The sequence below is a fragment of the Amblyomma maculatum genome, chromosome 3 (genome assembly GCF_055883805.1).
Source record: "Amblyomma maculatum isolate TAMU_Amacu chromosome 3, ASM5588380v1, whole genome shotgun sequence".
Lineage (NCBI taxonomy): Eukaryota > Metazoa > Arthropoda > Arachnida > Ixodida > Ixodidae > Amblyomma > Amblyomma maculatum.
Genome location: NC_139346.1, coordinates 50,754,047 through 50,768,181, shown reverse-complemented (window position 1 = coordinate 50,768,181; position 14,135 = coordinate 50,754,047). Strand labels below are relative to the sequence as shown.

The following is a 14,135-nucleotide window of genomic DNA, read 5'->3' as shown; positions in this document are numbered from 1 at the left end:
ATTCTGCAAATTCTCTAGTTCTGGACCCATGTGACCCATATGGTATACTCTTGTAACTTGAGATCCAGCGTGCACAGCTCTATGAAACTTAGTTGTTAATGACAAACAATTAAAATTTGGTTAATGTAGGTCTGATTAATACCTGATTTTAGGGCTGTGCTAAAATTTTTCGGCGACAAAATTTGGAAAAAAGGGAATTGTCTTACCCTGGGTAACTATAACGAATGGTAACTATAACCATAACAAATTTCACAGTACCAGCGCGTTTTGCAAATTCTCCATGCCTGTCCTAAGGGACGTTCTAACTTTGGAATCAATGAACCCAGCTCCATGAAACTTGGTTGTTTTTAAAGTGTTTGTTCTGTGAGCTTACCCTGAAAATTTCATTTAAATATCTCAAGAAATAAAAAGTTGATGCTGAAGGGTAGCCTCCCCTCTTAAGGGGAGACACTGGGGTTTGACCTTTTTTCTTATTTCTTAAGTTACAAGGTTGAAATTTTTATAGCTGATGTAGATTTTTCTGCTGATAACAAATATGTAATTGGATTTTACCTAACTTATATAGACGTGAAGATATTCAATGTGTCATGTTGGACCACCTTGCCCAAAATTAAGGCAACTTGCAATGCAAATACTGGCCTATATTTTACATTTACATGCTCTAGAAGGACCAGGGAATGCAACCATAGCATAAGCATAATTTTAGACCAATCACCAAAAAAGTTAGACTTTGGAAATTTCCAGTCTGAAAATGAGATTTTCTTGAACCAGATAAATTGGTTCTTATTTATATTTATGCACAAAAATATGTAAATGTATTAGTATGATTGCAGAAAGCATCTCATAAGCTTTCAAATGCAACAAAAATGATGCAAATCGGGCCAGTAGATCTCAAGATATCGTGGGCAAGGGTTGTCAGCGTGGAAAAAAAGTCCATTTTGAGAAAACAAGAAAATAAGTTTAGAACACCACAAAACTTTATTATGGGCAAAAGCAACCATGGATACGAAAGGGCTGACCTCTAGAATGCACCAGGCATGTAATCACTGTCTTTCACAGCTGTGCGCTTTCTTTTCATTGCGCTGCGGAAGCTTTCTGCGCGTGCATGCTTTGCATCAGATGCCGCAAGCCGACACCTATCCCTCTCGGCTGACCTTTCAATGGCTGTAGTGCCATGGTTCACGCTCAGCTGCTGCAAAATGGCTTTGGTAGCGCATTCCTTGCCGGCGTTGAATCTAATGACTGCTTCAGCCACAGCAGATTGCACTGCAAACAATGAGGCATGCTTAGTCTTGGGCACCAGGGACCAAATGATGGAATGGAGACTCTCATTTGAGTTTTGGGTCTTTCCCCTTTGGCAGCGTTGCAGCAACTTCTTGTCGGAGAGGCGGATGAAAACAGGCCTCAGTGCAGCTGCGACATACTCTGGCAAGTTATAGCGGTGCTTTGGGGGTGGCTCATCTTTAGCCAAAGCCTGGTTATACTTGCACCAGGATTCTTGCCCTTGAGGGCAGAGACCATGGTTTGGCTCTGCATCCGTTGATGTCACATGGTTATATGTAGCAAGCACCGCATTGTGCATTTTGTCAATGTCACCCTGGTGCGTTTTCAGTGCCCAGCCACAGTACATGGTGAGCTTTGTAATGAGCTCACCAGTCAACTTTCCTTTCCCGCTGAGACTTGGTCCATTTTCTCCCTTCCTTTTATGCACTAGGTTTCTAAGTGCTGTTCCCATCCTCTTGCTGACATGGTTGGTGCAGTCTTCTTTTTGAATCTGCACATATCCGTACACATTCGCGTCTTGAAGACTGTTGAAGGCGCGGCTGTCACCATCACAAAGCATGGTTACATAGCGCAGTCCATACTTTTCAATTGACCGGCTGAACAGAATCTTGGCTGCTTCAACTTCCATTTCACCTGGCTTGCTGGAAGTGTTTTTCTGGCATTTGTGGCCGGCTTGCCATGCTTCAAAGTTTGGTTCGCCCTCCTTAGGACCAAAGCGGCATCCCAGGCAGAAATTACACAAAACCACAAAATCGAGAACATAGCCCGTAAAAAGCTCAATTACAGTCCCAACACATACATGCGAGGAATGGCCCCGAGTGAGCCACGTTCCATCGAACGACACAGCTATATTTCCCGTGTGTCCAAAGTTCAGGTTCCGGTATTGAAGTTTCACAATATCAGCACAGTCAATCATCACTTGTGCGGCAGCGTTTAGAGCAGCAGGGTTTAACTTGCCTTTCAAGTAGTCTTGGTACGTTCTACAGTGCATACCACGCCGCGAAATATTGAGTGCGGAGAAAATGTCATTCAATGCGGTCTGCCCGTTCCCCGTGCTTGCAGCAGCGCGCGCGGCGAGAACGTTGACTTCGAAAGGCTTGCAGGTTGCGTTCGTGCCTACCCTAGGCGAGCTCCAAGTGGTTTCCACCTGCCCACAGACTTCACAATTGAGCTTAACAGCAAGCCCAAATTCCAGCTCACCTTTTGCAATGCTTACAGAACCGCCGCACACTTTGCATTTCACGCACTCAAGCAGCTCGTTCACGGAGGTTAGGGCTAGCACAGTGAACGGCGTTCCTGACGCGGGCGCATCTTCGATCGTTGATCCCAAAAGAGACCGCTTTCGCCGAGTGCCTGAAACTGACGAAAGTTCACGCTGTGCCTCCGTCGCGCGATGTTCTAGTTCTGTTCTATCGGCGTTGGACAGAAAAGGCGTGTCTACACGGACGGCTCTCCCAGCTCCGTCGGTTGTTGCAGCATCTTGCGACGACGCCGCAGCAGGGCTCGAAGTGTCGGCGGTCTCCGATGTCGGTGCATCCGGCAGCATTTCGCGTGACTGCAGCCGTTGCGGGCGCGGTTGCCGCCGTTTTTTCTTCTTTCCGAATGCGTGCGCAGTGCGGAACTTTCTATTGCCACCAGCCATCGTAGCGTGTTCGAGAAAGCTCAATCCAAAATGGCAGACGCGATGCCGTTTTTTTTTTATCTTTTTAGCAGACGATTTCGCAGTGTCCAATAGGGAGGCAGGATTCGTAGCACGTGACGCAAAAGCGCCAATGCGGTGCGAGTATTCTTTATTTTTTTACTGGCTTGTGGCTCTGTTGTTGCCAGACGCATGCACGGTTTCCCACTAAAAACGGATAGCAGAGAGCTTCATGCTTCAAACGAAACCAAAATGGTGGCGCTCCGCAGCGGGGTTATAGCGGGGTTCTTGTATGGCACGCTTTTGAATTTGACCTTTTTTTTCAGTCATTTTCGCGAGGAAAACTGTCACATTGATGACTTTGAAGAGCAATAATTCAATAAATACTTAACTGACAGTTATAATATTTTATGTATGGGTTCCTCAGAACATCTAGATTCGGAAAAAAAATACTTTGAAAAGTCAATTTTTTGGTCATTTTTCGGCCGCAAACCCCCGTGTCTCCCCTTAAATAGGTAAGGACAGCTAACATGTGAGCATAAACTGATTATTCCATTTCACTCCACACACGTTAAATTATATATTTTTGAAATTTGAACTCTTTAGGTGCAGTAGATAGTTTTAAAATTCATTGTTATTATTAATATCGAAACCACTGCTTTCTGGTCTGGCAACCATTAGCCGCCGACGTCACAATGAAATCTCAGGTCTACTTGATTTGGCAGCACTTTCTGTGCCACTTCTGGCAGGATCCAAGAAGGTGCCGAGAGCGTGTAGCGCTAGTTGAGGTGCAGCGTGACACTAGCGTCGATGGCGCTGCACATTTGCTGCACTCGCTGCACTTGGCAACCGGCCAGTTCAGAGATTTGGTGAACTTGCTCTGAACTAGGCCTGCATCTTTGCAAAAGAAATAGCAAGGTGCAGGGGTCACGCGCTGCACTGGAAAAACGATTGCGAAGGTGCTGCACTCAGTGAACTAGTGCAGCTAGTTCAGCCAAATCGAGTAAACCTCTCATCCCCATGTCGTCTGCTATTCGTGGTGTCGGCCGGCTGCCATCCTACATGCACGCCGTGGACGGTGGTCGTAGGGCCTTCACTATAATCTGCGACCTTAGTGACCCTCGGACCTGTTTTGGGCTTCGTCTAGAGATTGCCGAGGAGGCCGAAATCGATGGCTTCATGCTGTATTATTTTAGCATACAATCAGAGGCATATTATTCTTACGTTGTGAGAGTTGGCTTGTTTAGCAACAAAACGCTCCCGCATATAGACAAGCGTCATGTTTGTAAACAAAGGTGGCGCTGAAATCGGCAGCAACATGGGGTGTAGGCAAAAACGCAGCGTGCCTACACTGCGCCAAGCGACGCTGCCTTTGAAACCAGCTCGCGCGTGCGAATATTCTGAAGTGTAAGCTTTGCTTGTGCGTAGAAATGGTTTGGTTTATGCCTGGAGACTAGTTCAGCACTTTATCAGCCGATTACTGCTGGAATAACCCGTCAAAGAGCTGCATTGGCTTCCTTTGCCGTGGCCTCAACAGCGCGCGGCTACAGTGGGTGGCTGTGACTGATCAAGTGAAATGAAAACGAGAAAGCGCAATGTATAAGAAAAACTAATAGTCAATACTGTTCAACTTCCAGACCTATTGCTAGTGCATGAAAGGAGGACAACAATATGAATGACTGGAAGTGTGTTTTTCGTATGACTCTTTTGATGGGCATTCCGCTGCTCGATGCACCTTCACTCTAAAGAACAATCACTACTGGCAACTATAGGAAAATAGAAATCATATTTCTAGCTCACTGTACCTGCAACTTAAGCAACAGAATTTCATCGTATAGTTGTTTGTAACATGCGCCTATACTAGTGCACTGCCAACCAGTTTTATACTGATCGATAAAAAAAAAGTTTCATGTCTATTTCATCGTATAGAGGCGTAAAGGTCATTCACAGGGTAATATATTCTCTCATTTTGTTCTCTCCGCTCTATAGGAGAGGTGCATGAGCACGAATGCAACATTCTGCACGATTGCTTGCAGCCAAATTTAAGCGATCTGCTGATCTTTTTTTTAATACACTTGGAATATTTTTATTCAAATGCACGTCATCTTACACTGCTCATTTTGCACCCCTCATAGCTGAATCCACTTTAGGACATTAAACTCGTACCATATATATATATATATATACATACACATACATGCATACATACCATACTTAGATATCCTGCTCAGTCAGAGCTAGGTTGTACGTGGATATTTAATTAGTTTGTCAGGTTCCTAATGACCTCCAAAAGAAAATTTAATAATCTGAGAAATAACGCTGCGTGACTTTGCCGGGATCCTAACGATGTTTACTTGCTTTCTAGGACTGGTGATGAAGATTCACTCGTTGAAACTCTCGAAAGTGAAAACAGAAAAGTTACATTCATAAGTCCGGGCCTGTTTCGACAATATCGCGCTGGAGTGACTGCTCAAGGTAACTGCAGTTACCTTCGCAGCAGCTTTTGTGTTTGTTTCTGTACGAACATATACACAGGCAGTACTGCAGGTAAATGGGATGTCACAACATGGCTTTCTTGCCTTCGATTAAGATCATACGCACATGGTCAAAATTTCTTATGACTTAATGGTATATTACAACAAAACGTGCAAAGTTGCAGGCTTTTGTTATTGCATGCTTCGTAATGCGGCCAAAAGCAACCACGAAAATTAAGTTGCAAACTAACTGATCAAGTTCCATTGCAGAAGTGCAACGCACGTTAGCCGCGAAGGCAATCTCTCGCCGAAGGGTCTACAATTGTCGTGCTCAACACCGCTGCCCTTCGCTCTCATCTTTATCTGGCAGCAAGAAACATGTGAAAACAGGTGCCATTTTCTTTTTTGTGCCTCATGGCGCACCATAGCTTCCTGAAATATCGGGAATTATGCTCGAAAACACAGCCAGCGCTGCGCATCCAATGCAGACGGCTTGGGCTTTTGCCTACACCCCAAAAGCCACTGCTGTCGCCAGCGCCGCTGCATCTACACTTGAAGTCACAGGCTGACGCTTGCCTATAAAAAGGCGCATATCCAACGTTAACTTTCGCCGTGTGCACAGTGAAAGGGTTAACGTTGTGTTGCTCATTGCTGAGCTATTGCTCGTCGCTCTTTCAGTCCAAAACTAAGAGGAAATCCCAAACAAGCATACGTTGACGCGAGAGCATACCTTATGACATTAGATAAGCAGACAAAACTTTTGAACGAAGTGGTACACTTTGACATGCTGCTATATGCCCGTGTTAGTCAAACTTAATTATTTTCGGCCGGTAATTTTTTTTTTGCAAAACTATGTTCAGTACATCTGGCCAGGCCAACGCACGAAAGCATGCTCTGTCACCACCTTTTCAGTCCCAGCATCGCAAAACACTAGATTTGAATCCGCTTCATTACCCGCACCGAACAAAAGCCTCCCATCTGCCGCCGTCTCCGCATCTCACCTCCCCCGCAGCCGTGTGCATGACTGCGACAGACTCCCTAGCTAAATGACGTCTCGTGCTTCAACGTAAACACAGTAAACATACACTGTTTAGCATTTAGTGTGTGAGCCCTAAACTCCCGTAGGAATGCGCCGATTCACGGATTACGACTGCACCCCCAGTGTGTTTGTTTACCCACCAGTGGCGCCAACAGCTGCCGGCTAGCGCTAGTCAGACAGGGTCACATCAACGCTTCCTGCTCAATGTGCATGCACGTTATGATGTAAGCAGTCGCCGATTTGGGGTCACTACTGCTAGAACTACACTCGACGGCCACATACAACCGCTAAAGCTTGTGAATGCATTCTCTGCAATGCATACTTACTCGCGTATAGGCTTACTCGTCGCGGAACAGGCCGGTAGTTCGGCCTGCACCCCCACTGCAGGCGCTACTTTTAGTTATTTCATAGCTGATTGACCTGCTCTTTGTTTGCTGAAGTTATAATAATGGCAGCACAGGTGTATCTCTTTGTTTTCACTGTAGCTGCAGCTGAACCTGGCAAGGGATGGTGCCGCATCTATTGTTAAAATATCTGTTACAAGCAAAACTGAGTACCAAACTTTAAGGCTAATTTGTCCTTTATAGCCAATTGTCTTCTACATCCAATATCAGTGGCGTAGCCAGGGGGAGGGATTATGGGGCTTCAGCCCCCCACGAAATATTTTCGTACTGTCATACACCGCAGACCAAAAGAACCACCAGAGCCGGAAATCAATCTGGACTTTGTCTCCAGTATGTCTTTTTACGCTCAAAGAGATTTCGGCGGGAATAAAAAAAGCGAAAGGTGCATTTAGTTTTCTGAAATCGTTCATCGGACCATACAAAGGAGTCAAGCCATATTATCAGACAAGTTTACAAAGCACGCAGAGATGGAATGCGTGGAGAAATAATAAAAAAATAGCTAGGAGAGAGCGTGACGCCACATGCGCAACCTCCACAGGCCAAACTCTATCTTCTGATGCTGCGCTGTCTTCTCCCTCTCGGGCCTCTTGTTCACACTGAATCTCGTGCTCGGTGAATTCGCACTGAATCTCGGTGGAAAGTCTGTCGAAGTGGTCTGCTGTGAGTCCTCGTCTGTTCGTAACACTTCAGTTTGTTAGAGTGCAGATGCTGCATTATAATCAAAATTATAAGCACACTGGAGAGTGCAGGCAACCATTTCATCTGCGGGTCCGTCAGGAAGACTACATATTCGAACTAATGTTAATTGTATAGCTGGAAAACTGCCGATGAATTTTCAGTTCTGCATTTGCTAAATTAAGCAAATGATTTTCGTCTGAAACAATACATGCGCAGGATACTCGATGGAACGAAAGCCCTGGACGGTGCTATTCTTCCGTTCAACCTTTGCATCCCTGCATGCAGAATTTATGGCGCAGTTGAGCGCTGACATGTTGGTGATAGGTATCGCAATATGAAGGAGGCTGAGCAGCGTCCCAGGCCCCCTCGAAAAAAATTTCTGGCTACGCCACTGTTCAATGTCTGTTAAAAAGAGGCCCAATTAACGAAAGTCATAGGGTGGCCAACCATTTGGGCGACTGGTGTTCCTTATGCCTGATTGTCTGCAATTACATCCATGTCTCTTATAATTGGGTTCAGCTGTAATGGCAGCTTACAAATGTCTTAGTGTAGCCAGACACCTAACTGCAACTATTATAAAAAGTTCATTATCAATTATCAGTTAACCAGCTTACTAGTTGCCATTATACTCACCTCTTTTGTGGTGCTCGCCAATAGTGGTACGGCTGTGCCAGAGAAGTGGTGTTCACACCTCAAAAAGCATATTTTGGGAAGAAAAAAAAAAAAAAAGCCAGCAGTGGATTTTTTTGCAATGCTTGGCATATCGACACCTGAAAAAGTGCAGTTCTAGATTGGCCAGGGTGGCGCAGTGGTTAAGGCGCTCGACTACTGTACCCAAAGATGCGGGGTGAGACGTCCATGCGCTGTGCAATGTCAGTGCACGTTAAAAGAATCACGGGTGGTCGAAATTTCCGGAGCCCTCCACTATGGCATCTGAGCCACTTTGGGACGTTGAACCCCACAAACCAAACCAAAGGTTGTTTGCACATGTATACTCATTTGTCACCTTCTGGTTGTTTTGTTTTTCCTAATCCATTTCTCTTTCGAACCTGCTCCCAGATTGAGCATGCTGGCTAAAATCTCCACTTTTAAACCGAAGAATTTTTGCCATCCTTCTACATTTGCGATCACTTCTGCTGTCTTGTGACCAGTTGATGTAGAATTGTAACAACCGGCAAGCCTTGCAATGACAGAGTGAGGCATAGAGTCTTGTTTGGTGTTCACTGCAAATATGGGTGTTCAGGGATGATTGGCATTAATTGCTTGGCTTTTCTTCTGTGTGCAGGTTGTGACAGGAGAGGAGCGAGGGTCATGGACCATTGGCTACAGATTCACTGTGGCAGTGGAAAGCATGCACCAATATTATAAAGATGAAAATAAAGGAATCTGTGTACTGTTGTGCCGACGGCTGGCCCTTTCTGTGTATACCACAACATTTGTTTACATTGTTGTTTAGACTTGGAATACATTTGCATGTGAGCGCTCTCGAAATCAGTACAGCGATTCCTACTTCACAGTGAGTATTTTCAGGCCTTACTGAGATTACAGCAATCAGCAGCTGAGCAGAGCAGACTGATTAGTTAAGTAACAGCCCATTTTTGGTGACTGGGGCGGATGGGACAAAAACTTATCTGAGCAAGTTATTCGGGAATCTAGGCCTGTGGAAACTGCTACTGAACTAATTGCCTGGCTCTCTCCCTCTACATTACTTTTGTCTGGCTACAAAAAACATACTGCTGAGAAAATTTACTGTAAACATCTTCTTGACAATCTATTCGGACTCTTGACATCTCTCACAGGAAAGGGAGGAGGGGGGTGCCAACGATTTTTGAGTATAGTATACTCTATGGGATCTGTGGCCAAATTTGTGTCAACGGCACCATTTTACTTGCAAAATATGCAACTTGTGTTTCTTTTTTTTTTGTGCGTGTCTGTGTATTCTCTCCGCAAGGGAAACAAGCACCTCATCATTACAAGCCATCTATTGATAAACAGCGGTCCAATGGACAAGCCTGTAGTTTTTATAATAAAGGCTCGAACCAACATTCACACTGGTGCCCCATAGGTTGCTTAGGATTGTGCGTGCTTGTTAAAGTTGGGATACAAATTGAAGTTAGCCAGTTGAGCCATTAGTCAAAAAAGCTCCGGCCCTGCAGCATAGCATTTACCTTTTTGAACTACTTCTAAATTATGTTTTATACAGACACTTAGTATCAGCAAATATTGGCTTTCCATTATGAGCAGTTTGACACCTTTGAAGCCTCTCTCCCCCCCTTCCAATAATTTAAAATTATTAGTTGCTCAATTACACACTGGATCATCTTGGCATCATCAGGCGTTGGCTTTTCATTCTGAGCATTTTGACACCTTTGAAGCCTGCTTTTTCCAATCTTTCAATTAACCAATTCATCAATTACATTATAACTTTTTTAATTACCATCATAAAGCATTGGCTTTGCTTTTCATTTTATGTATTTTGACACCCTTTAACCACCTTTTCTTTTTTATTTCTTTAATTATTACAATTTCACTACCTTGTCATCACCTATCACACACTAATCACTAGAACCACAAATTATCATGTTACAATTCTTTTTATGCAGACCCTGCTACTATAGTATGCCGCAGACAGCTTTTTGTCTGGACTAGCTGTATAAGCCATCACTTAAAATTGTTAGTAGTAGTAAGGTGCATATTAGCTGTTGGCACTGTTGGGATCTTGTGTGGCGTATGTATTACTTCGCTGAACAGTGAAAGAAATCATCTTTTCAATCAAAATTCGAGCTTGGTCTGACGATTAGCTATTTAAGTGACAAGAAAAGCTTTAACAGGAGACAACTTTCTGTTGTGTAACAATTTGGTGCAGCGGTTACTGCAGACTCTAGTTCCATTCAACATACAGGCACCGAAATTCAACAGCCTTTTTTTTTTTTTTCATTTGCAGCAGCTACTGTATCAAGATGTGAAAATTAACGGCATAAAAGGTTTTCCTGCAGTCTTCAAAAGACATACAGCCTGCAGACAGGCAGGAATTCTGCGAGATGGGCAATTTTTTTTTTTTTTCACTCCTTTTACCTCTACGTTTCTTAAACCCCTCGGCTAACACTATGAGCGTGCAACAAAACGGGCACGATGAAGTAAGGCCGCCGTTCAACTAACATGGTGCAGGAAACTACTGTTTTGCACTGTTTGCACCTCTATGAAATAAAATTCTGTGGCATGCACGGAATACTGTAATAAGCAAACTTGTAAAAGTACCATTGGAACCCATAATTCATGCATTGCCTTATGCTAAATTTAGGACTGTAGATTTCAGAAGGTCGTCCAGAAGCAGCAGAGCTCTGCTCTTCCTTGCTCTTCACAGAAATAATTGAAATAACATTACTTTAATAAAGTTTCCACTACATACACTGTGTTGTCAAGAATTTTTGTGCCTACACTAGATTCGTTTCGTTCAGTGGATGAATACACTCCAATCTCGGGGACCGAAACGAAGACTGATACCCTCACATGCCTGTACTCGACGTAACAGTTGCCTCGCATCACGTGGCAGTTACCGTTCCGTGTTTCGCAATGGAAACGGAAAAACTGGAAAATGCAATGGAATAAGTGCTGTCCACCAAAGTGAAACAACGGAATCTTGCTTGCTGCTAAATGCAATCGATGCCACCGTAACGACCCTGTCATTAGCATGGACACCCAAGAGGACTTGCCTTGACAACAAATGTTTCAAAAAAAAAAAATCATTTTGAGAGTAAGGCATAGGTGTGGTCCAAGCAGCAGTCCAGAAAGCCTTTACGCTACGTGTTAGCAACATGATGAACTTGCTAGTAGTACAGTCGAACTCGGACATATCGAATTTTGGTTATATCGAACTCACGAAATATCCCCTTGAAAATCCCATGTAAAAGTATAGGAAAGCCGCGTCATATATCGAACTCAATTTCACCTGTCGTTCGATATATCGAACTCCGCACCACGCACTGGAAAGAGTGCCTTTCCCAAAGACGATCGCATCACCCTTGGCCGTTTGCCGCGTGACGTTTTCAAGCCACGCGCGGAAGGAATGAGGGGACAGTTCGGCGACGGCTGCTCTGGGCAGCGCCGCGCCCATTCCCCAAAGGCGCGCGCATCTGCAGTTGTCATTTCCCGTGCGCCAACACATGACGTTTGCAAGCCATGTGCGTGGGTGTGCCCATTCTTTTGCCGAGCTATCTCTTTCCTTCAGCTCGCGCAACGCACGCGCCAAGCCAGCTCTGCCCGTTTTCAGACAGACGTCGGACGCTTTCTCCGGCGTGTGTTGCGAACCCTCTGCGTGCGGCGGCGCGGCGGCTGACGTGGCTATGGCGGCTGCGGACGTTAAGAAGCGGCAGGTTTCTTTTTTTTTCTTTTTTGCGGGGACGTTTATTTTTTTTTTATCGTTTATTATTGCATGTATGAATCAGCGAAAGCACGCGGTCAGCTGCTGCGATCATGACGCCCGCCCCAAGCGCGGCGTGGCTTGTGCAATCAAGCCATCACGGGCACTCTGCCAAGTTCGCTCCCCGCCACCGCAGGAGCTACCAAAAGATAAACGCGCCCGGACGTTATCGCTGCGCAGCATCTTGGCACGCTGCCAAGAAATGAGCTGTGGATGAGACGACCGAAACGGAGTGACGCGCGTCATCGTCATGCAAGCGAAAACGCTCGCGATTTCGATTTCTGCCGCGGCGACACAGAAACCTTGTTTTGAGCTGCCGCGGTAGCTCGAGCGGCGAGAGGGACGCAGTTCCAGCAAGTTTTAAAATTTTCGCTCTGTCGCTGAGATCGCTCAGTCGCTTGCATGTGAGCGAGCTGGCCTTAACGCATTTTTTTTTTTTTTTCAAATTCTTGGGTGCAAAAGTGGAGGATGGGTTCATTATGCGAGTGGGTTGATTACGCGACAAATACGGTATCGTTTTTTCGCATCGTAAGTGCCGTCACAAGCCGATTTCTGTATATCGGATTATCGATATATCGAACTATTTCGCGATCCCCTTCGAGTTCGATATATCCGGGTTTGACTGTATTTGTAAAAGACGTATCACGAAAGTATATCCGTACTTGAAGAAATTGTAGCAAAAAGACTAGTCCTGCCTCTGCATGTGTCATTTTAACCACCTTTCTCATCCCTCCAACTGTGTCCTGATGAAAACTGTTCTGTTCATGAATTCCTGACTGGAGCCTAGTTCATATGTGTGGCCTTATTAATCCATCGGCTGAAGTGAGAAGAAGGCTGTCTTACCAGGTTTTTAAACTACAAATTTCTTTTGCACCAATGAGAGCCGTTATCATCAACAAACCACGTGTGAGGATCGCAGGCATATCTCAAAGTGGTACCACGACAGAAATAAAGAACAACACACAACCTGTGAGAAAAAAAGAAAAAAAAATGTGCGTTGCTATTTCATCACCTCAGGGATGTAAAACCACAGCTTTGGGCAAGTCACACACACACACGCACGCACACAGATCAGATGTCAGATGAATGCGTAACTCTGTTCTTCCCCACTTATGAAACACTGTTTGGCTTGCACTCGCACGAAGGCCTGAAGTGAAGGTGCAAAGGACATCCTGGGCACAATCTTTTTTCGCGCACTCTCACGCTACTGTTGCTATTTGACATGCGTTGGCCACGCTGAGTGCTCGTGTAACAGCTCACGTGGTGAAGACTCGGGACGCTTGATTCACATCACAAAGCTTCGCTGGACACTTGCTGACACAGCTGTGGGACACTGACATATGCACAGATGAACACGGTGTCCAGTGTTGGGACTGGGGTTGCTGCTCGACACGAGGCCGTCCCTACTGCCAACAACTTTTGGACTGAGCCTTAGCCACTCCTGCCGTAGATCCATCAACTTTGACACACACCTCATTGTTTGCACCGATGCATTCTCACCACCCAGGAACAAAAATGGAGACAACTATACATGCTGTTCTCTTTCAAAAGAAGCAAAGGCACTAACTCAAAGGATTCACTAGCACAGTCGCAACCCTCAAAAAATCACTTAATTTTGCAAACAATGACACTACTTCACGAGTAATGGAACGCCACAAATCCACAAACGTAATATGCCGCCAGAATGGCTCGCACAAAGAAATTTATGAGGCCCGTACTTTGGACGGAAGTGTCATTGCGTCACCAATGAAGTATACCGACAGGCCACAATGCATAAAACACACTTCCCCACTCTGAAATTATAATGGTAAAGATATGAAAAAAGTACAGCAGGCAGCTCAAGAATCTTGCCTAACGAGCACCCAAATAATGCGCCAATTAAATTTTTTTTGTTCAAGCATGACGCAGGTCACATTAACCACGTCACAATGTGGCATTTACTGTTCCTGCAGAGAACAACATTTGAAACACATTCAGCGAACAAGATGACAGCAACATAATATTAATGATGTACAGGAGTTCTGGGAGCCAACGATCAAAACACAAATGAATAAGCAACATATTTTTAAAATGAATGCCACACTATAACATCTGTGCATAGAGGATAAACTGCGCAGAGTTGAACAGATGAATATTATTTAGAGATTTCTCGAACAAGAAATTAGGTTTAATTACGACCCTACATTTTCCCTGTTAC

The 14,135-nt window shown here is 44.8% G+C and overlaps 2 protein-coding genes across 2 annotated transcripts in view; one reads left to right on the top strand and one right to left on the bottom strand.

The window, feature by feature from the left end:
- LOC146194733 (S-phase kinase-associated protein 2-like) overlaps positions 1-8,919 on the top strand; it is a 42,787-nt gene extending 33,868 nt beyond the window's left edge. Inside the window, exon 7 of the mRNA XM_084597519.1 lies at positions 8,804-8,919. The gene's annotated coding sequence lies outside the window, so the exon portion shown is untranslated. The remainder of the gene's footprint in view (positions 1-8,803) is intronic.
- Positions 993-2,943, bottom strand: LOC146194734 (uncharacterized). Its single transcript, XM_084596103.1, has one exon. It carries the CDS (start codon positions 2,924-2,926, stop codon positions 1,022-1,024), a length of 1,905 nt encoding a protein of 634 aa, XP_084452229.1. The 5' UTR covers positions 2,927-2,943; the 3' UTR covers positions 993-1,021.
- Positions 8,920-14,135: the final 5,216 nt, after the last annotated feature.

Excerpts from the sequence above, each read along its gene's own strand:
- LOC146194734 (XM_084596103.1), bottom strand. The coding sequence starts at position 2,926 with ATGGCTGGTGGCAATAGAAAGTTCCGCACTGCGCACGCATTCGGAAAG.